This window comes from Sprattus sprattus (assembly GCF_963457725.1).
Source record: "Sprattus sprattus genome assembly, chromosome: 12".
NCBI lineage: Eukaryota > Metazoa > Chordata > Actinopteri > Clupeiformes > Clupeidae > Sprattus > Sprattus sprattus.
In genome coordinates this window covers 3,815,669-3,837,856 of record NC_137910.1, presented here as the reverse complement: position 1 = coordinate 3,837,856, position 22,188 = coordinate 3,815,669, and the positions used below count along the sequence as shown (strand labels likewise).

Here is a 22,188-nt window from a genome sequence, read left to right as displayed (position 1 = left end):
CTATTCCTTTTGATGTGAATTCAAATGGTCAATGTAGTCCTCGAAACTATGTTCTAAATGTGCAAATTTTCATATATAAATATAGAATTGTAGGCAATGCACGTGTCTATAGTACCATGGTTACGCCCTTGATGCTAGTGATCCCAAGTTGAATACTGAAACAGGCGTAGTCTTTGCCTTCTCAGTCAGCAAAACTGATTGGCTGGCTGTTACTTTAAGGGGCAGCTTTTCTGAAGTAAGCCACAAAGAACGGCAAACATCTTTACTCTTTTAAGATACATTTCCAAAATAAAATACGGAACCAGATCATGATATTCATCATATCATATCATCCGATTTGTGCGCAGCTGTCTGGCAAATTAACATTCACATAGCCCTATTGTAAAACCTACTTTGAGTTAACATCCTGAAGAGGAAGAGTTTAGTGCAAGTGAATACAGTCAGTGGTTTTGTGCGGAGATGAACAGCGTTATGTCAGGTCAGAGTGGTTATGAATGGTGTAAAATTGTAGATTTTATTTCAAACCAGTATGAGAAACCTTTTTTTTTCTTAGTAAACTAACTTTATCAGAAACTACACAGAGCATCTGAGGGAAAAACATGAGAACAAAACAACATCAGACCTCCAGACATGAACTTTGTACATGGAATGTCAAATCATCTAGGGATACAATGTCAAGTTCTGGGCAGGAGAGGGGTTGGGGGGGGGGGGGGGGCTGTTTCATCTAACCTACACACATGAGGTTCCCTGACAAGAGGGAAAACAGTGTAACATAATGGGAAACCGGTACGACACTCACAAATATCCTTATTCAAAACACATTGTCAAAAAAAGACTTTTGTTTTTTTGGTTATCCCTCTTTTAAAAACCACATCTACATAAGGAATCCTCAACCAAACACAATGCCAGCCGCGGAAAAAACGTCTATCCGGAGTCGCCACGGCAACTGCCACGCTGTTAGAAAACAATCAAAACAAAAAACAAACAAAAAGAATAAACAAACGCAGGAATGAAGCGCTGTGGTGGGCTGGCTCTTCTCACTTGGCATCCAGTTTGGCCAGCTCCTGCAGGTAGATGCCAATGGTCTCGCTGTCAAAAAGCACAAAGTATATGTTTTTCAGAGAGGAGGTCGTCATGGTAACAAAGTGACTGGAGATGGCCTTCAGGATGAGCTGGGCTGCCGTCTGCTTCGGGAAACCGTTTCTGGAAGATGGATGGGGAGAGGACAGCCAGAGGAGAAAGAGAGGATGGAAGGATGGAAATAGAGAGTAGAGAGCAATGAGGGAGAGCGAGAGGAAGGAAGGGAATAGGAGAGCAGAGAGATGAGAGGTAGAAAGATATGAGGATTGGAAAAAAAAAAAAAAAAAGAGAGACAACAGAATGAGCAAAAGAGTTTAAATATAATTGAAATATAATATGACTGATAATTCCAATCCCAGTATGGAAACTCTAACCAAACAACAATGATACACAAGCACATATGTAACAGGTTGCAAATGTAGCATATAGAATTACTCAAAGATGGGTTTTTATTTTGACACACCTACCAGTGGCACCCTTGGGTGATCTGGGTTCCTGCCCCCCTCCTTCTCCCTCTCTAACTTTTCTCTTCTCTTATATCCTACTGTGCCTGTCACCTCTTCCCTGTCTCTTAATTCTGTGGAAGAGGTAGGCTGTCTATTTTCAACCCTTGTCTATTCTCACAACTATCCCCTTTATAATCATTCAGTCACCACTGATAAAAGTCCCATTGTTATTTTCACATTAATTTCTACACTTATACATAATTATTGTGGTGGTGACTTGTCTTATTCTGTGCTATTATATATTAGTTTAGTGTCACATGGTATAGGATAAGCCTGTGACTAGTTAGCTTGGGGGCTAAGAGGGTGGTAATAACTAGCATTGTAGTGTATTGATAATTATGTATGCTATTGTTATTTATTGTAGGGTAGGATTCACAGTGCCTCCCCAACTGCTGTTTTCCAGGTGTGTTATTGTTTCGTTTATATTCCGATTTGTTTGTACACTCATTTTGTTTAGTTAGCTTGTCATGCTAGGTTTCGCTAGCATTTATGCTAATACGGTTAGCTAGGCTAGCTAGCTGCCGGTATGGTTTTGGTGTGGGGCTAGGCTACTTTGCTAGCCTTGTGTAACGGTTGCCCTGTCTCTTAATTCTGTGGAAGAGGGTAGGATTCACAGTGCCTCCCCAACTGCTGTTTTCCAGAGAATAATAAACATTCCAAACGAAGTCGTGTGTCCATTTGTCAACAACACAACGCAGAGAGAATAAGCCACCGGTCACACTTGGTGCCGTGACTTCGTCGTGACAGCTAGATCAACTGCCGTTTGATCGCCCGGATTGCTGATGCCCCTCCCCCTCCTGCTTCTTCGCCCCACCTTCTGTGTGTAACGGTATTCTGGTTCAGTGTTGGAATAGGATCCCTATACATACGTGTTACACAGTTTATCACTATATATTGTGTTTATGTCTCATTGCATTTTATGCAAATACATACATTGCATTACCATACAGTTTAATTGACATTTTGGGTTTATTTGAGGTTTTTTTTTTACAATACATTTTTGTATACAAACACAGACGTTACATCTCTCCATACATTTGTATTGACATTTTGGGTATATTGACTGTTTTTCATTCAATTGATTTTGTGTGTAAGATGGCATCAGGGGGTAATAGTCCTGATAGAGACCTGCTGGGTGCAGGTGGTGAAGGGTTGCTTGGTGCGAGATATGATTTGCCACCTCCAGTAGGTTATGGGAGGGCTCGTCCTTTAGGCTCAGATAGTCATATTAGGGGGAGGGTAAGTAGTGGTAAGGGTCTGGTGAACAGAATTAGAGGCCCAGTGGCTACATCCACTCCCCTGAGAGATGCTTTCTGTAGTCCCTGTACAAGCCAAGCAGCGCCAACATTGTATGAGCACCCCATGCCAGAAACGCAGGTCATTGGTGTAGATACCCTGAGCGTTGTGATGTCTGGTTTAGCTAAGCAGATTAGTGATAGCATCACAGCCAACATACGAACACTGCATCGAGCCAGTGGTCAGGCACACGCCAGTGACTCCTCACCATCCCTGGGTGCAGCAGATGCCTCAAGACTCAATGTGACAGTCCAGTCAGATGCCAAGCTCCCACCATTTTTTAGAGGTGACCACACAGATAAATTCTCTGTTGACGAATGGGAGGATATAGTGATGAGCCATCTCCGTCACATGAAACACACTGAGCAGGAGAGGCGTGACTTAGTTATGAGCCGTCTCTTGGGCAAAGCAAGGGATGTGGTGAGAGTCTCCCTGCGATGCAGCTCAGAATTAAAATCTAACAGTGACTTATCTGCTGTGTTCAGCATTTTGAAGAGGCACTTCAGTGAGCTGGCGTATTCTAACATGCCAATGAAGGATTTTTACAACACTGTCCCGCGCAACGGTGAGTCTGCCATGGAGTACTGGATTCGCCTTAATAAGGCCATCGATGTGGCTGAGGAGTGTCTGCGTAGGCAGCAGAGAACTGTAGAGGACCCTGGAGCAGAGGTAGTTGCTATGTTTGTGTTGCATTGCCCTGTCCCTAGTCTTGCTGTGTCTCTCTCATTCAAGCCAGCAGAGAGGTGGACACTGGCGGAGATTCAGGAGAGGCTGGATGCTCACCAAAGGGAGCTGAAGAGAAGTGGTGTGGTTCGTTTTCCAGCGCCCACAGGTCATACACGCCCACTCACTCAGTCCACTGTTCAGCATGGTGAAACACAACCCTCATCTATGGCCCCGCTGTCCCAGTCAATGGCCCCTCCTAACTGGGGTCTGCCCAGCTACCCAGCTCCACAGCAGCCTCATCCGGTCAATGCCTCATCCCCATTGGAGTCTGCCCAGCCACCCAGCCCCACGACAGCTGAGCCGAACTTGTCTCATGTTGTGAGTATGTTGGACAAAGTACTTTCAGTGTGCACTGCCTCCATGTCTTCTCGTCCCATGCCAGCCCCGCAGGGCCGTTCCCCACATGGTCAGACACACCAGCCTTGTAGGATATGTGGCTCTGCTCACCACAGTACGTTCAGTCACTGTAAAATGGATCGGCTCTGTCACAACTGTCTGCAGCCTGGGCATGTTAGAAATGGATGCCCAAAAGCACGGCTCACTGCCAATACTCTTCCCTCACCTTTAAACTACACAGCCCATGCAGAGAGAGGTTAGACATGGGCTCCTCTAGTAAATCCCTCCCAGAGAATGATATTGAATCTTTTTATGTGAATAGTTGTACCTTTTTGCCTGCTGACACCACTGCCATTTACCTTAACTCCCAGAGGCTTGAGGGCGCCAGTGACTTGTTCTACACCCCAGTCGTAGTCAGTGGTCTTGTTTCATTGAAGGGCATGCTGGATTCTGGCTCAATGTCATGCACGCTGAGTGAAGAGGGTGAGATGAGGTTGCAGACGTCTGGCATTCTCCCTTGTCCACAACCAGTTCCTAGCAACATTGTTCTCATCGGATGTGGCGGCTTGACCACACGTCCCAAATGCATATATGAGCTGGAGATTGTGGTGTCTGGATCAAAGTTTCTGGTGCCCACGTTTGTGATCTCTGGTCAGCGCGATGAGTTCATCATAGGTACCAATGTCTTGAAGCCCCTCCTGAACAGAATGAAGTCTGACAGGAAATACTGGGATCTGGTCTCTTCGTCTCCCTCCTCTCCTGAGTGTGAACAGGTGCTAGAACTCCTCACGTGCGTCTCGCGCTGGGCGGGCCCGGAGTCTGTGGGTCCTATTGGCACAGTAAAACTGAGACAGGCGATTACTCTGCTCCCTAAACAAGAGTACTTGGTATGGGGCAAGCTCCCTAGCGATGTCGTTGTGTCACCTGGCAGTACAGTTATGGTGGAGCCCACGGCAGCACGCTCAGGTCCCAAGAACATACTAGTGGGTAGAGTCATCACACCCATGTGGGGCGACCACTGGATCCCAATGAGAGTTCTCAACCCATCTGAACACCCTGTCAGGCTGCGACGGAACACTAAGCTGGCAGATGTTTCGCCTTGTCTAGCTGTTGAGGACCTGCCATTGACCCAGGGCCTGGCCTGTAGCAGTGCTGTCCAGTCTCCGGCAGCCACCCAAACACCGCTGTCCCCACCGAAACAATGTCTGGATGCCTGTGGCTTGGGGGACATCGACATTGAGGCATGTGAGGGTTCTGAAGAGTTGAAGTCCAGGCTGGCTGAGCTCCTTTCCAGATTCCAGGATGTCTTTTCCAAGGACAAGATGGACTGTGGAGAGGCTAAGGATTTTGTACACCGCATCCACCTTACTGATGAGCGCCCATTCAGACTGCCTTATCGCCGGATTCCCCCTGCCCACTATCACAAGCTGAGGGAGGTCCTGGGAGAGATGGAGGTGAAGGGGATAATCACAAAGTCCATCAGTGAGTACGCCTCGCCCTTGGTGATGGTCTGGAAGAAAAACGGAGACCTCAGGATCTGCACAGACTTCCGCTGGCTTAATGCGAAAACTGTGAAGGATGCACATCCCCTGCCGCACCAGTCTGACTGTCTTGCTGCACTTGGTGGAAATGCACTGTTCAGCACCATGGATTTAACATCCGGGTTCTATAACATCCCCCTCCATGAGTCTGACAGGAAATATACAGCCTTCACGACTCCTACTGGGCTTTACGAATATAACCGTCTGCCGCAAGGTCTCTGTAATAGCCCTGCCTCATTCATGCGCATGATGTTGAGTATTTTTGGTGACCTCAACTTTTCCACCCTTTTGTGCTATTTGGATGACCTCTTAGTCTTCGCTCCATCTGAGACTGAGGCTCTGTTGCGCCTTGAGGTTGTCTTTACTAGACTGAGAGCACACAACCTGAAGCTCTCCCAAAAGAAATGTCACTTTCTGCGCAAGTCTGTGAAGTTCTTGGGGCATGTTGTGAATGTGAGTGGCGTGTGTGTTGATCAGGACAAGGTGGATGTCATCTCCAGCTTCACCACACAGGACCTGATGATGGGGGATGGATGCACACCTTCTCAGAAGAGAGTTCGCTCCTTCCTGGGAATGGTGATGTATTACCAGCGCTTTATCCCTGGCTGTTCATCCATTGCCAAACCTCTGTTTGCACTGACAGCTGGCCAGAAACGGCGAGGTAGGCATGACAGGAAGCTCAGGAGACCTGGCACCTTTCGTGAGCTGACGCCAGATGACTGGACACCACCTTGTGAGAAAGCCTTTGAGGATCTCAAGAGTGCGCTGCTGAATAGTGTAGTTCTAGCCCACCCTAACTTCGATAAGCCTTTCTTTCTATGCACTGACGCTTCGCTTGATGGATTGGGTGCAGTTCTGTCTCAAGTTGCAGACGGTGAAGAGAAAGCAAGGCCTATAGCGTTCGCCAGCAAATCACTTAGCCGGAGCCAGGTCAACTACCCCGCACACCGACTTGAGTTTTTGGCCTTGAAGTGGGCTGTGTGCGATAAGTTTAGTCACTGGCTCAAGGGTCACACTTTCACCATCTGGACAGACAACAACCCGCTCACATACATTCTGACAAAGCCAAAGTTGGATGCGTGTGAGCAGCGGTGGGTCTCCAAGCTGGCTCCCTATGACTTCGACATTAAACATATCGCTGGGACGAAGAATGTGGTGGCTGACGCTCTGAGTCGTGACCCATTTGCGAAGCCTGTCAGTCTGCGGCTTTTGTCTGAGTCGTACGTGGACCTGCTGCAGCAAGCATCTGACTTGGACAATGGCTGTGTTCAAGATGTGTTTCGCCTCACTTGCCATCCTCAGGCCATGACTGATTCTTCTCTCGCTGTTGAGCGGCATTTATCCATGTCGGGGGACGACGTGTCGGCTGCCTTGGACACGCAGGGAGCCTGGGACTGTGGGGCTCAGCAGAGGGCCATTTCCCTGGGTGGTCACCTTGAGAGCCTGGGCATTGGTGGTCAGGACACTCTCAACACTTGGTCGACAGATGAGCTGAGGGCTCGCCAGCTTCAGGATGCAACCATCTCAAGAGTGGTTCACTATGTCGATCGGAAGCTGAGACCATCGAGGCGTGAACGTGCCCATGAGAACCTCCTGACCTTGAAGATGCTGAAGCAATGGCAGAGATTCCAGCTCAGGGACGGCATCCTTTACAGAGTTTCCAAAGACCCCCTCACTAACACCAAGAGGTTCCAGTATGTCGTGCCTGACACCCTGAAGAGTGACGCATTGGCTGGTGTTCACGACCTGGCCGGTCATCAAGGTCAACCCCGCACCATCTCCCTTGCTCGTCAGAGGTTCTTCTGGCACGACATGGAGAAAGATGTCAGGACTCATGTCAAAGCCTGTGTGAGGTGTGTCCTCGGTAAAACCCCTGAGCCAGCAGCCAGAGCCCCTCTACAGAGCATCAAAACATCTGCACCTCTGGAGCTCGTCTGTATTGACTTCTGGTCAGCTGAGGACAAGAACAACAAGTCCGTAGATGTCCTGGTCATCACTGACCACTTCACTAAGCTGGCCCATGCATTCCCTTGTCGAGACCAGACCGCCAAGAGCGTAGCGAAAAAGCTCTGGGACAACTACTTTTGTGTATACGGCTTTCCCACCCGCCTGCACTCTGATCAGGGAGCATCGTTTGAGAGCGATTTAATTGCGGAACTCATGGAGCTGGCTGATGTTCGGAAGTCTCACACGTCTCCTTATCACCCGATGGGGAACGGTGGCACAGAAAGGTTTAACCGGACGTTGGGGAACATGCTGCGGTCCTTACCTCCCCAGTCAAAACAGAAGTGGCCCCAGATGATTCAGACGATGACCTTTGTGTACAACTGCACAGTCCATGAAACAACTGGGTTTGCACCATTCTATTTGATGTTTGGCAGGGTTCCAAGGCTACCCGTGGATTTGATGTTCAGGAATGTGAGCCATGACGAGAGGATTGCTGATTATAACTCCTACGTGCAGTCCCTGGCCTCCGATCTCCAGTCAGCCATGCAAGTCGCTCAGAGGAACTCCAGGCTCGGACAAAGACACCAGGCCATCCAGTACAACAAAAGAGTCAGGGGCCTTGCTCTCTCAATCGGTGACCGTGTTCTTGTGGCCAACAAAGGGTGCAGAGGGAAGCGCAAGCTCGCTGACAGATGGGAGCCAGATGTCCTCACTGTTGTCGCCTCGAAGCCCGATCTCCACATCTACAAAGTCCAAGACAGTGATGGCAACAAGAGGGTGCTGCACAGGAACCTCCTGCTCCCTGTTAACTTCCTGCCGCTCGGTGATGGTCCTGTTGATGTCACGTCAGGCCATGAAGTGGAACGTGATTTTTCGAGTGTGACTGAGTCCGACGCTGGTTTGTCTGACCTCTCCACCGAAGATGCCCTGCCTGCTACTGGCACTGACCCGCCATGCCATGACAAGGACCGCACCTCCTCTTGGGTCACTGAACAGTCTGCCATCCAGGATGACTTTGATGGGCCTGACACAGGTGACCCTTATCCTCAGATGGATGTCGCCTCTGAAGAGGCCTGTCCCAGGTCACCTTCTCCCGACGGATCTTGTGGAGATTCCTCTCCAGATGCCTCTCTTGGTGGTGTGTCTGACCCTGGTGATGATGCAGAACATGTCACACACACTAGGCCTCATCATACTGACCGTGTCCCCCCACTTCCTACATCTAGGTTTGGTAGGGTTATTCGACCTATATGTAGGCTCATTGAATCTATGGGTCAGTTACGAACGGTTCAGGGTGGTGGGGAGGAAGGTTTGGGTCATGTTATCCATGTGTAGTTGTTTTTGAATGACACAGTGATTATTGTTGTTTGCGATGTTACATTTTGAGATATACTGTATATAAGATGTCTTGTGAGGTTAAGCCTTATTAATGAGGTGTATAGGGCACCTCATTTGCCCAGTCGGTGTTCTGGGACTTGATCCCTCCTAGTTCACGTCTGACCTTTCAGGTAGCTGTCAAGCTGGTAATGGTAATGGCTGTCAAAGAGAATTGTTTTTTTTAGGCTTGTTATCTTTGTGTAATTCTAGAGGGGTGAGTGTAACAGGTTGCAAATGTAGCATATAGAATTACTCAAAGATGGGTTTTTATTTTGACACACCTACCAGTGGCACCCTTGGGTGATCTGGGTTCCTGCCCCCCTCCTTCTCCCTCTCTAACTTTTCTCTTCTCTTATATCCTACTGTGCCTGTCACCTCTTCCCTGTCTCTTAATTCTGTGGAAGAGGTAGGCTGTCTATTTTCAACCCTTGTCTATTCTCACAACTATCCCCTTTATAATCATTCAGTCACCACTGATAAAAGTCCCATTGTTATTTTCACATTAATTTCTACACTTATACATAATTATTGTGGTGGTGACTTGTCTTATTCTGTGCTATTATATATTAGTTTAGTGTCACATGGTATAGGATAAGCCTGTGACTAGTTAGCTTGGGGGCTAAGAGGGTGGTAATAACTAGCATTGTAGTGTATTGATAATTATGTATGCTATTGTTATTTATTGTAGGGTAGGATTCACAGTGCCTCCCCAACTGCTGTTTTCCAGGTGTGTTATTGTTTCGTTTATATTCCGATTTGTTTGTACACTCATTTTGTTTAGTTAGCTTGTCATGCTAGGTTTCGCTAGCATTTATGCTAATACGGTTAGCTAGGCTAGCTAGCTGCCGGTATGGTTTTGGTGTGGGGCTAGGCTACTTTGCTAGCCTTGTGTAACGGTTGCCCTGTCTCTTAATTCTGTGGAAGAGGGTAGGATTCACAGTGCCTCCCCAACTGCTGTTTTCCAGAGAATAATAAACATTCCAAACGAAGTCGTGTGTCCATTTGTCAACAACACAACGCAGAGAGAATAAGCCACCGGTCACACATACACACACACACATACACACACACACACACTTACCTGCCGGATGGGAGTGGGGGGAAGGCGACTGATTTGAGTTTCTTCTCCTCGGCGGCGGAGAGGCAGTTCTTCACCGTCTTCTCCAGCTGGTCCTCACACTTTTCTGAGCCCCACGGGGGAACGTTACAGTGGATCACGAAACGAGCCGCCATGCCTGACGCCTGGCTCACCGCCACTGGACACACACACACACACACACACACACACACACACACACACACGCCATAAACACATACACACACACACACACGGCATAAACATACACACACACACGGCATAAACACACACACACACACGGCATAAACATACACACACACACACACACACAGCATACACACACAGCATAAACATACACACACACGGCATAAACATACACACACACACACACACACACACACACACACACACGCACACACACATACAAACAGAGGTAGAAAAGCAGCCATCATTAACTGCTTAAATAATGGACACACAACTATACACTTAATATGGATAAATAGTCACTAGGTAAAGTCACACACATGAGACACACACACACATGAGACACACATAAACCTGGATCTGAAGCTCACCAATGACACTGAATGGTCTGAACAGTCACTACACATAGACTAAAGATAACATCTGTGGGAGGTGAAAAAAGCCTGCATGTCATTACCTGAGGCAACCTCCAGGGGGCCCTGTGATTTTCTAAGCTCTTTCACTGCCTCCAGGAACTCTCTGCCCCCTGCCTTCTCCAGTGCCGTACCTAAACACACACACACACACACATTTGACTTTTACACACAAACACACATTTTACTTATTTATGTCCACGAATTCCTCTTATGTACTACGAAGAAACCAGTTCAACATGCAACCAGAAGTTAATGGCTAGGAGAGAAAGCCAACAAACAAACAAACACACACACACACACACACACACACACACACACACACACACACACACACACAAACACAGAGGCAGCGGAAATGCCACTCATTAAGAATACGTCTCTTTGTTCTTTTGAAAGTAATGATGATTTAGCCTGAAGGTCATCAGACATTATAGCAAGCAGTAAAACTGATAAGTGGCGCGCACACACACACACACACACACAAACACACACACACACACACACACAAACCTACACTCGCCCACACACACACACACACACACACACACACACAGCCCAACGCTTTCCCATTCCTCACCGAATCCATCCTTCAGGTCGATGTCCGCGTTGGTGGGGTTGATGATTCCCTCCACTTTGATGGAGCCGATTTTGCCGATTTCACTCTCTGTCAGGGACACCTGGGGAGAGAAACAGTCCCTCACACATCACACCTCCCACAATCGTAACCCATCATACTTTTACACGGTATAATATCTGGGTCAGACTGAGTTTAAAATGTGGGTCATGTAATGCTTATGTTGCAACTACTGATGGTATTAACACTAATTCAGAGAGTAAGACTTTTTGTTTAATATTACATTATGTTTTCTTGCATTATGTTTATTATGTTGTCGTGCATTAGTGCATGGACCACACAGTGGTTTTCACTTGGAGAGACTGCTCGTTAATTAAAGTACAAAAAATCCTCCTGTACAGAAACGGTATTAAGCTGAAATAAATGCATTAGTATTTTTTCAAGTCGTGTTATATTGTCACTTAACGCTACAAGGCCCATATTCGCAGCATGTGTGTGAGTTTAAAAATAGTCGTTTTTTGACAATCAAGTGCCACCCCAAATAAAAGATTGGCCAGAGCTGGCCCCCCCCAGAAATAATATCCTGGCTACGCCCCTGGTATCTCAGCGCAAGGCTGGTCACACAGACCTTCTGTCCGAGGAAGAGGCTCTTGGCTGAGAGGATGGTGAAGCCGTCGCCCAGGCCGTCATCTGCCGGGGAGCTACTGCTGGGCTCTTTGTCGTTTTCTGTGCTCTTCTTCACACACACACACACACACACACACACACACACACACACACACACACACACACACACACACACACACACACATCACATAGTCGGATTTTTTATGGAATCATTTTATAGTGCACTCCTTCCTAGAGTTTCCTTCTGTGCAGTTAAAGTTACTGATGTACATATGCATTTTCCATTCCCAGTTTGGATGTCATTAAACAGTGTGATAGTATAATGTATAGTGTGTTTGGTTATGCGTGTGTGTGTGTGTGTGTGTGTGTGTGTGTGTGTGTGCCCTACCTTGGGCTTGCGTCCTGGCTTCCCCTTGTTCCTCTTGCCAGGGGGCCTCTTGACGCCCTTTCCACGGCTTGTCTTCTCGGCGACGATGACTTGGGGCTCCACCTTGACGCGGCCTCCCCTCTTCTTTGACAGGAGCTCAGGGTGGATGCGGGGCAGCACGCCGCCATTGGAGATGGTGACTGCTCGCAGGAGCTGTGGAGGAGGGCAAAACAGCACGACAGGTCTGAGACCAGGACTTTGCACAAAAAGGCGAAGTCTGGGATTCTGATCCACCACATTTTTTTGTCATAAAAACTGTTTCCATCTACGTTATGCGCATTAACTCAATTCGAATAACTAGTTGAACCACCTCCCTCTGGCGAATTGAATCAACTAACTTGGGTAAGTTAATGCGCATCGCAGGCGTTTCCAACCAGGATTAAATATTCTAATAGAGAAAATGCGCATATTTAGCTAATTGCTCCTCACGTTCCTCTAGTTTTCTGTTCTGCGTGTGTGCTTAAAAATACGCTGATGTTCGTAGACTGTCCTGGTAAACAAACAAAGCGGCTCGGACCGAGGCGTGCACTATTCCAGCCAATCGACACATTGCTGCTGAAGCACGGCAGGTAGGGGTGTAATTTGATTGGCTGTTGAGCTAAAATATCAACAACCTTTCGCCATAATCTCAGACTGTACCTTTAAGACTTAAACTAAATACTGCCATTGATTGATCTTAGACGTATCACTCCCAACCACTCTAGACCAATGAGCAGGGGGGATGCAGACATTTGAATGTACAGTAAGGCCCCGTCCACACAAATCCAAAGTTTCAACTTCTTTTTTGGATCTGGTACTTCTTTTTATTGCGTACATAGAGCATCGTGTCAAGAAATGTCTGCATCCACACGAAAGCGCTGGAGTGGAGCGGAGTGGTTGAAAACGCTGTAGTAGACGACATGGAGCATTTGCATATAGTGAAAGAAGACAGAAGTCAGGATCCTAATGTGAACTTATTGTGAGCCTGTTAGCATTCAAACAGGACTAGTTAGAATTGCGCTCTTCGCCATAACCCTTGTTTGTGTTAAGTTACCGTTTTGAAACTTCCGTCTACAATAATATGGGCTACTGCTGACACTTTTAAAAAACGGTTTTGAACAATGGTCTGCTGCAAATAGATTAAACAGTGATAGAATAAAGTGTGGCTTGTTAATGTCATCCCTTTCCTAACCAGCTTCTTAACAACATCGATTTAGTTTATGTTGTTGCTGTTATGACGCAGTGGGGTTAAGGGTTCACGCTGAGATTGCACACCTATGCAGCTGAGTTGGCAATAGAGCAATCTAAAGCAACATGACACATACAAGTAATAATAATAATAATAATTCATTTTATTTTTTAACGCACTTTTCAGTCACAGGAATCTCAGAGTGCCTTCATTCATACTTACCTCTTTCATATGATTCCATGTTAACAGAGATATAGAAAAGGGTTGAATAAATATTTCACCACTAATAACATAGGAAGCTCATGAGTCAGATAGCTAGTGAGTCTGACTGTCACATTACAGGAAGTCTAATAGTAAACAGTGATGTCTAGCCAGGTGGCAGAGGCCAGTTTGTTCACTATACCCAGACACTGACCAGCTTCACCTGAGAGTCCATACACACCCTGTCCGTACTGTGTGCCCACGGACTGAGTAGCACAACCAGAGGCACTCGTGTGTGTATAGGGGTGTGTGTGTATTGGGGTGTGTCAGCCTCTCTGAGCCACCAGGTAGAAGAGGACTCATCCATCATTTATCATCATCACTCTGTCTGACAGCATCCCCCTCAGGAGCACAGGGCAACTGCACAACTGACATCTCCATTTATCGCTAACAAACCAAACTCTCTCTTAGTGCATGTGTGTGTGTGTGTGTGTGTGTGTGTGTGTGTGTGTGTTTGTGTATGTTGGTGACATGGACTGTATAGGGTGTAGCTATATGATATATTGGTAGGAGGGGTTACCTGATTGAGTTTGTGTGTGTGTGTGTGTGTGTGTTTGTGTGTGTGAGTGTGTGTGTGTGATATATTGGTAGGAGGGGTTACCTGATTGAGCTCCTCATCGTTGGCCACTGCCAGCTTGATGTGCCGGGGGGTGATACGCCCCTTCTTGTTGTCCCGGGCTGCGTTGCCGGCCAACTCAAGGATCTCAGCTGGGGAAACACACACACACACACACACACACGCAATTCAATTAAATTGAATTGTATTTATATATCGCCATAACAATACAATTGTCTCTCGGCGCTTTACAGAGCCCAGAGCCATACACTCTTACAGGAACTACACAAAGTTCTTATTGTCAAACACATAAGTCGTCTACACCTACTGTAAACATGGCATTCTGATGTAACAGTGAGACGAGGTCTGAATGGCATTCTGTGTATTTAGATTCTATGGTTCAAGTGTTTTGTATGCAATTGTCTACATTTTATCCAGGCAATCAATGAAGACAGAAAAATGCCACAAGGGCCTCCACAGAATGCATGTGAAGACTGGAAAATGCTTGGGAAGATTGGGAATAGTATCACTGCAATAGGTACGGAGGAGTTTGGGAAGATTGGGAATAGTATCACTGCAATAGGTCCGGAAGAGTTTGGAAAGATTGGGAATAGTATCACTGCAATAGGTCAGGAAGAGTTTGGGAAGATTGGGAATAATATCACTGCAATAGGTCCGGAAGAGTTTGGGAAGATTGGGAATAGTATCACTGCAATAGGTCCAGAAGAGTTTGGGAAGATTGGGAATAATATCACTGCAATAGGTCAGGAAGAATTTGGGAAGATTGGGAATAATATCACTGCAATAGGTCCAGAAGAGTTTGGGAAGATTGGGAATAGTATCACTGCAATAGGTCCGGAAGAGTTTGGGAAGATTGGGAATAGTATCACTGCAATAGGTCAGGAAGAGTTTGTTTACAGCTACATAGTGTGCCTTTGCTGAAATCATTCAGACTGTATGTATGAGCGCTGTGTGATTTCAGATTGAACTCTGATCCTCTGATTTAATCCAGCTGGCGGGTCTCAGGGGACTTTGCACCCAGCAATCACTAGAACCCGCAACGGATCAGAGCCGGGTCTAGAGCAGAGTAACCGCTGGTAACCTGGCACACAGAGCCGCAGAAATGCAGTCTAAAGACAGGACGCATACAGTACCAGTCAAAAGTTTGGACACACCTTCACATTTTTTGAGAAGTTTTTTTCTTTACTTTTATTATTTTCTACATGGGAGAAAACACTTTTTTTGTAGAAGTACATCATTCCATTTGTGTTTTTTCGTAGTTTAAATGTCTTCAGTATTAATTTACAATGTAGAAAATAATAAAGGACCCCCTCGAAAATGAGATGTTACATCTCAAGAGGCTATCCTTAAAATAAAGACTAAAAGTAAAGAAAAAATTAAAGGTGTGTCCAAACTTTTGACTGGTAGTGTAAGACAAACCCAATCACACTGGGCCACATGTGATCCAAATATGCTTCTTCACACTCACCGTTTGCATATCAAACATATTCATTTTATGTATGGCATGCATATGCATTTATAAGCCAAGAGCTGATATATCTCATTATGTTTTCTATGTAGATAATAATAACAATAATAATTAATTTTATTTTTAACGCACTTTTCATTCAGACGAATCTCAGAGTGCCTACGTATTAGAAACGAACTATAATAATACAATAAAATAAAAAATGAGTTAACATAAGCATAGTAGAAAACTTAGATTTAACACAAGGCCAGATACATACATAATATGACCTACAGAATAATACTCCTGAATGTGTATCATTGGTATATATACGGTCCTGTCTGCCAAACCCTTCAGGTGGCATGACCTTGAGCCACCTGACGCTCATGTGGTCAAAATTACTTACAGACAACTGGAGTGGTACTGCAGATTTATTAACGATATCGGGAGCATTGTTACAAGCAATCCATGTTCATGAAATGTTCACCAACAATGCCCATCAGTCTCTGGGCAAACTGAGCTCTTATACCTAAAACCCCTCCCTCGGACTAATACACTGTGGCCACCTTGTCCTCCACTATAGATAAGACTATTGACATAGGATCCCCTTACCCCAAGTCTTGACTAACTCTCTCAGCTCATCAAACCTTACCCAACAGGTCAAACAGAATACATGGCCACACTAAGTTACCAATTCAATTTATGTTATCCTATGGAATCCTATACTAACCTACTTAATTAAATGTGAAACATATATTTTTTATCCCACACTCACCTGCCAGGTACTCGATGACGGCTGCCATGTAGACCGGCGCGCCCATGCCGATGCGGTACTTGTGTGTGCTGGTGCGCAGGTAGCGCATCATCCTGCCCACGGGGAATATGACGCCCGCCCGCGCCGAGCGCGACAGCTTAGTGACCTTCTTCTTCCCCCCTCTGGCTGACATGGTTCAGCTGCGGAGGGCACAGAGAGACGGGCACAGAGACAGGGGCACAGAGAGAGGGGCACAGAGGGGACATTACTTCCTGTTTATGGAACCTGTGTTGTGTAGACAGTAGTCCTGCTGTACCTGACTCGCCACCTTGGACATAGGAGGCATACATGCTAGCAAAGAGGGTTAAACCCATGAGTGCAATGAAGCAGGGGCCTAGCATCTGTGTGTGTGTGTGTGCATGTGTGTGTGTGTGTGTGTGTGTAAGTGTGTGTGTGCACTAGCAAAGAGGGTTAAACCCATGAGTGCAATGAAGCAGGGGCCTAGCATCTGTGTGTGTGTGTGTGCATGTGTGTGTGTGTGTGTGTGTGTAAGTGTGTGTGTGTAAGTGTGTGTGTGCACTAGCAAAGAGGGTTAAACCAATGAGTGCAATGAAGCAGGGGCCTAGCATCTGTGTGTGTGTGTGTGTGTGTGTGTGTGCATGTGTGTGTGTAAGTGTGTGTGTGCGCTAGCAAAGAGGATTAAACCCATGAGTGCAATAAAGCAGGAGCCTAGCATCTTAGCCTCCCACCCCCCACAACCATTGCACTCCAAGTCTTTCATCTCTCCCTGCTCCAGGCATGTTTATTAGAATCAGGGTAATTATAATGTTCTTGATTAGCTAAATCAGGTGTGCTCTGCTAATCAAGAGGATCGTTAATAGGTAGTTACAGAAACCAGATAGATAACCCCTGCAGTAAACCATGGAAACACACTCTGAATTCTCAACCCGTCTGGGCTCTGAGTAACTACAGGTTGAAGAGGTTCTGTTCCCAGTCTGCTATGGGGTACCTGATCAGGATGGTGGCTAGAATGGAACCGGATCCAGCACACTAGGTATTTACACTTTCACCTTTATGATGTCTGTGTGTGTGTGTGTGTGTGTGTGTGTGTGTGTGTGGTTGTGTCACGTTCACATGCTCTGCTCACTTGTAGCATTTGGTGTGAGACCTGTGTTGACCATTTTTTCCTGTCCAGGTAGTGTATTATTGTCCTATACAATTATTGAATACATTGTGTTGTAAATGCAAAGGTGAAGCACTCAGTTTTAAACATGCACTGGTTGAAGCTACTCACCTCTTTTGTCCGTGTGTGTGTGTGTGTGTGTGTGTGTGTGTGTGTGTGTGTGTGTGTGCATGCCAAACATGCACTGGTTGAAGCTACTCACCTCTTTTGTCCTCCCTCTCTAGACCTTCCTTCAGAAAAGGACAAGCAGGCATTAAGGCATAGCTTCCATCATCAGCAACAGGTCAGAACATTTCAACGATCACAAGGCCAGTATGAAATCACTTAACCAGGGCAGTACATCACGAATACAATGTGTTTGCAGAAGCTCAGTTACATTATTATGAATATGTTATATTAGTATTCATATCAAGTGCAGATAGTGTTGCATGGTGATTTATTCCGAATATGTACATTTTTTTTTTTTTTTTTTTTTTAAACAACATGACAATGCCATCGCCATGTGGTAAATGAGATATCTTGGCTCGGTTGTTTTTATCTGAAACAGGTCGTGGTGGCCGTAACAACATTCTGCCGTGTGTTAATTAACCTACTTATGACATACCCTGCCAGGCCGTAAGGTTTGCACACACTTGCGCGACAACTGAAAAAATGGCCTTCCGATGCCCTTGTGACATTTTGAATTCGATAGGGCGACATTCAGCCTCTATTTGCACATATGACATGCAACACGTCTTAAAACGACCTTTCCGTCAATAAGAAGATATGCAAAGACCATGGAATAGCCCAGTGTCGCCCCGCTGCGACCTTATCAATTTCCTCTGAATTAAAGTCGTAGTCACGAATTTGTTGTGTTTATCTCGAAACAGAGGGAAATCCCTGCAGCGTGCCGTGCTGGCTGCGCGTCAACTCGAACCGTTTCGTTCTGCGTGTTACGTTGCATTTCTATGATTTAAAAAAAAAAACCCGTGCAGAATGCAGTTTACGATGTGTTCAACCATCAGCGAACAGACTCACAGCGACGTGAATTATTCAGAAGCGCGGTGCTGCGTAGGTTACGCTACACCGAAAAGACGATTCTGCACACCTATGAAATCTAAGGCCTCCCTCGAAACCGACACTTTCGCTCATACTGTTCGAGCGTCTTCTTCGATTTCCAGAACGAAAGGTCGAAGACATCGAGCCCTAGGTCGTCTTTTACCTCTGCTCCTCCCATACCACTATTCAACCCCCATTTTGTTTTCAATACACTGAATGTACAGTGTAATTTTTACAGGCACGGAGAGGGGCTCCCCGTATGTGTTCCATGGCAAAAACCTACGAGTCCGAAATGCTCCGGATTTTTACCTGGTTGCTGTCGTTGTCAGAATGAACAGAAGACCGATCTTCCAAATCAAAAACTCTTAAAGGACGTCATATATTTTGTCCGTAATCGCTGTCCTTGTACGTACCCCTTCTCTTTTTTTTTTAAACGAAAACTACAGCCAGGTCCGCCGTACAGTCATCGGAGGCTGTCTCTCTGCTACTGATGCTGAGAAGGGGAAAAATTCAGTCCAGGAAAAATGGACCGAAAACGCCCCCCTGACAGGGATTCAAAGCGGAGAGGAATTTCTAGCGCAAGAGACCTTGTTGCAGAGGTTTAGAGAATAAATAAGAACCAAGATGTACAGTAATGCACTGTTGCTTGCAACAGAAAAACAATGTGTATAGGATGCGGATTGTGACTTAATGTGTACTTGACCATGAATTCGGTTTGCCCCTTTCGGTTGCCCCCTAAAATGCAGAGTCCCCATAGTATCTTCCACTCCCTACACTTTGTGCTCACTGATCCGTGATTATTGAACAAATGCTTCTGAAATGGATCTGAATACATCCAAGGAATAACAACCCAGCTGTGTATGTGTGTATGGAGGGGTGGGGTGGGGGTGGGGGAGGGGCTATTCTAGTTGTTTTTTTTGTCACTTGTTGCATCGTTTGGCATTAGCCTTGGCATTCTTCATAAATGAGAGAGATAAAACATAGAGATATCCAACAGAATTCATGATTTAAGGATGAAACCCACACGAGATTCAGATCCACTGAGCATAGAGCATTTGAACTGAAAATTATGCATTCACATCATCCCTCTTCAGAGAGGCAAGGGCTGTCTCTCTCTCTCTCTCTCCCTCCCTCCCTCCCTCTCTCTCTCTCTCTCTCTGTTTGTGTGTGTATGTGATGTGTGTGTGTGCGTGTCTGTCTTTGTGTGTATGTGTGATGTGCATTTTTTGAACATCAAACGCAGCGCTATCCTCCAGGGCCCAAGCACTGACATTACTTGACTCCATCTCTTTGGTCTGCCAGAGCCAATTTACCACAGGGCCCTGAGCCAGTCACTGGGCTTTTTGTTATTCTAATGTGAGTATTAAAAATAACTTCAAATATGGGCATGCTTTATCCGAGCAGTTCCACTATTTCTCAATACAGTATTTGAAATGATATAATAATATAATAATAATGCATTTTATTTGAATAGCACACTTTCACATACAAAGATGTCTCAAGGTGCTTAACAGGGTCACAATAGCAATTATTTAATCATATGACAATTAATTAATCATACATTATTATTTAATCATTACATTATATGGATAATAACATATTATATATTCATTTTTATTTGAGACTTTTAAAATCGCAACACTGAGGCATTCAGAACTACTCTGTTTGTTTTGTTGGAACAGCTAATGAATGTGATTGAATTGGCCTGCAGCCATGAATGAGACATGAAAATCAATAAGCATCTTTTATGGCATCTTTTCATTGTTATTTAGAAAACTGTGTGTGTTTCGCAAAATAATTCATTTAAATTGTAATTAGGGAAACAATATGTGTTTCATGAAATAATTAATTTATATTTTACTTTTGGAAACAGTATGTGTTTAATATATTCAAAAAATGTAATTCATAGAACTGTGCTCACTAGACATTCCTCCCCATCAAGAGCTCAAGAGGGCAGTGTAACACTAAAAATGTGTGTGTGTGTTTGTGTGTGTGTGTGTGTGTGTGTGTGTGTGTCTGTCTGTGTGTGTGTGTGTGTGTGTGTGTGTGTGTCCGTCTGTCTGTCTCTGTGTGTGTGTGTGTGTGTGTGTGTGTGTGTGTGTGCATGTTTGTGTGTGTGTGTGTGTGTGAATGTGTCTGTTTGAGTGACTGTGTGCAAACATCTGGGTTTCTTTGTGTCTGTGCAAGAGTGCTAATGATGTCTGTTTAGAACCTTGGCCTTCTTGATTTGACTTCTAGTCCCTGCCTTAAACAGCTATGATGTCATTGCTATGCCAGCAGTGATTGAATAATCTATGAAAGGCAAAGAATGGATTGAGAGGGAACAGTGTGATTCTATGAGCATGATTTAAAAGATAATGTCTTTTCAGGTCTTTCATTGCACGTCTACTTGTTAAAACAGAAGGTTCACGTTGCAGGGTTAACGGTGTGAGTACTCCTCACTGCATATTCTCCATGCAGCCTGCTGCTGGGGGGTGATGCTGTTACGACCCTGTGGGTCTGTCTATGTAGTTTTGCCTGTGCTTCTGTTTTGTCTTGTGTGTCTTACAGGTGAGTTGGTGTGCAGCTGATTGGGGCTCGAATCCCATTCGGCCTTTAGAAGTCCCGGGCCTTTTAAAAGCAGTCGACTCCATAACACGTGACTGGCTTTTGGGAATCGCGCATTCTGTGTTGTCTGCCACCACTGCAACACCTCGTTGCCGCCAGACCCAACATCGGGCCTTGCCCGCGCCACTACCAACTACGCTACTCACTGGTGTGAGAGACTGGGAGAGAGCGTCAGGCTGTGGAGGCCTGTTCTCGAGGCCTTGTGTTTTTTTTTATTGTTTAGTTAGTTGTTTTTGCACCTTCCTTAAGTGACTCTTTTCTTTGTTAAATAAATACACGGTTATTTTCATTCCGTTGTCTGCCCGTTTTTGCACAACTTTTCAGTCATGTCCTAAAGCCCTAGACCGTGACGTGACAGATGCAGAGAGATGAGCAAAGGACTGATCGCTGGTACGGAGCAGAGCGGCAACAAAGATCAGCGGTGCAGATCCTAATCAGCTGTGCAGAGTTAATAACTGATGATTGTCGCCTTGCGTAGGGAGAGTGGTGGGGACAGATCGGGGTCACTATGAATCTGGGGGGGACATGTCCCCCCCGTCCCCAGTGCTATCTGCGCCCCTGACGCAGAGTCCACATGTCCGCAGATATTATCACAAACCAGAGGAGGTTTTCCCACAGGCCTACTGGAACTAAATTCTCAAATAGCAGCTCTCCACTCAGCTGTGTTGGGTAATGAGTTCCTCAGTGCATTTACAAGAGCAACGACACCATTTGTTATTTGGCATTCTTAAATTGCCCCTGTTTTAACCCAGCTGACTAATTACAGCTTAGACGTACAGCATTCGGCTTTGGTAACTATGGCTACGCTCAAGTGATGAAGTGCTCTCCTTGGCAGCACAGAGCACAGAATGTTCAGTGAGCGCAACTGATAACAGCAGCTGGGTACGAAACATTGATTGTGTTGTGTGATGTGATTCATGGTCCACGCTAGAGAAGCAATGGCACTGACAGCTGTTCCGAGAACAAGCTGGAACCCAGTTTGCCTAAAATGTTCCCTATTCTGTAAATATAAGGAATT

At 45.7% G+C, this 22,188-nt stretch overlaps 1 protein-coding gene across 4 annotated transcripts; it reads right to left on the bottom strand.

The window, feature by feature from the left end:
* Window positions 1-545: 545 nt before the first annotated feature.
* Window positions 546-19,029, bottom strand: macroh2a2 (macroH2A.2 histone). Of its 4 annotated transcripts, none has more exons than XM_080848416.1 (10): window positions 18,873-19,029; window positions 17,728-17,755; window positions 16,364-16,542; window positions 14,166-14,272; window positions 12,097-12,288; window positions 11,710-11,817; window positions 11,085-11,184; window positions 10,549-10,638; window positions 9,891-10,065; window positions 546-1,203 (listed from the first exon to the last, which is right to left on the bottom strand). In XM_080848416.1, the coding sequence occupies exons 3-10, from the start codon at window positions 16,533-16,535 to the stop codon at window positions 1,038-1,040; spliced, it is 1,110 nt and encodes a 369-aa protein (XP_080704542.1). In that variant the 5' UTR covers window positions 16,536-16,542; window positions 17,728-17,755; window positions 18,873-19,029; the 3' UTR covers window positions 546-1,037. The 4 variants fall into 4 exon arrangements, with proteins under 4 accessions (XP_080704542.1, XP_080704544.1, XP_080704543.1 ...); XM_080848418.1 differs by having other exon boundaries at window positions 11,710-11,814; XM_080848417.1 differs by having other exon boundaries at window positions 17,728-17,751.
* Window positions 19,030-22,188: the final 3,159 nt, after the last annotated feature.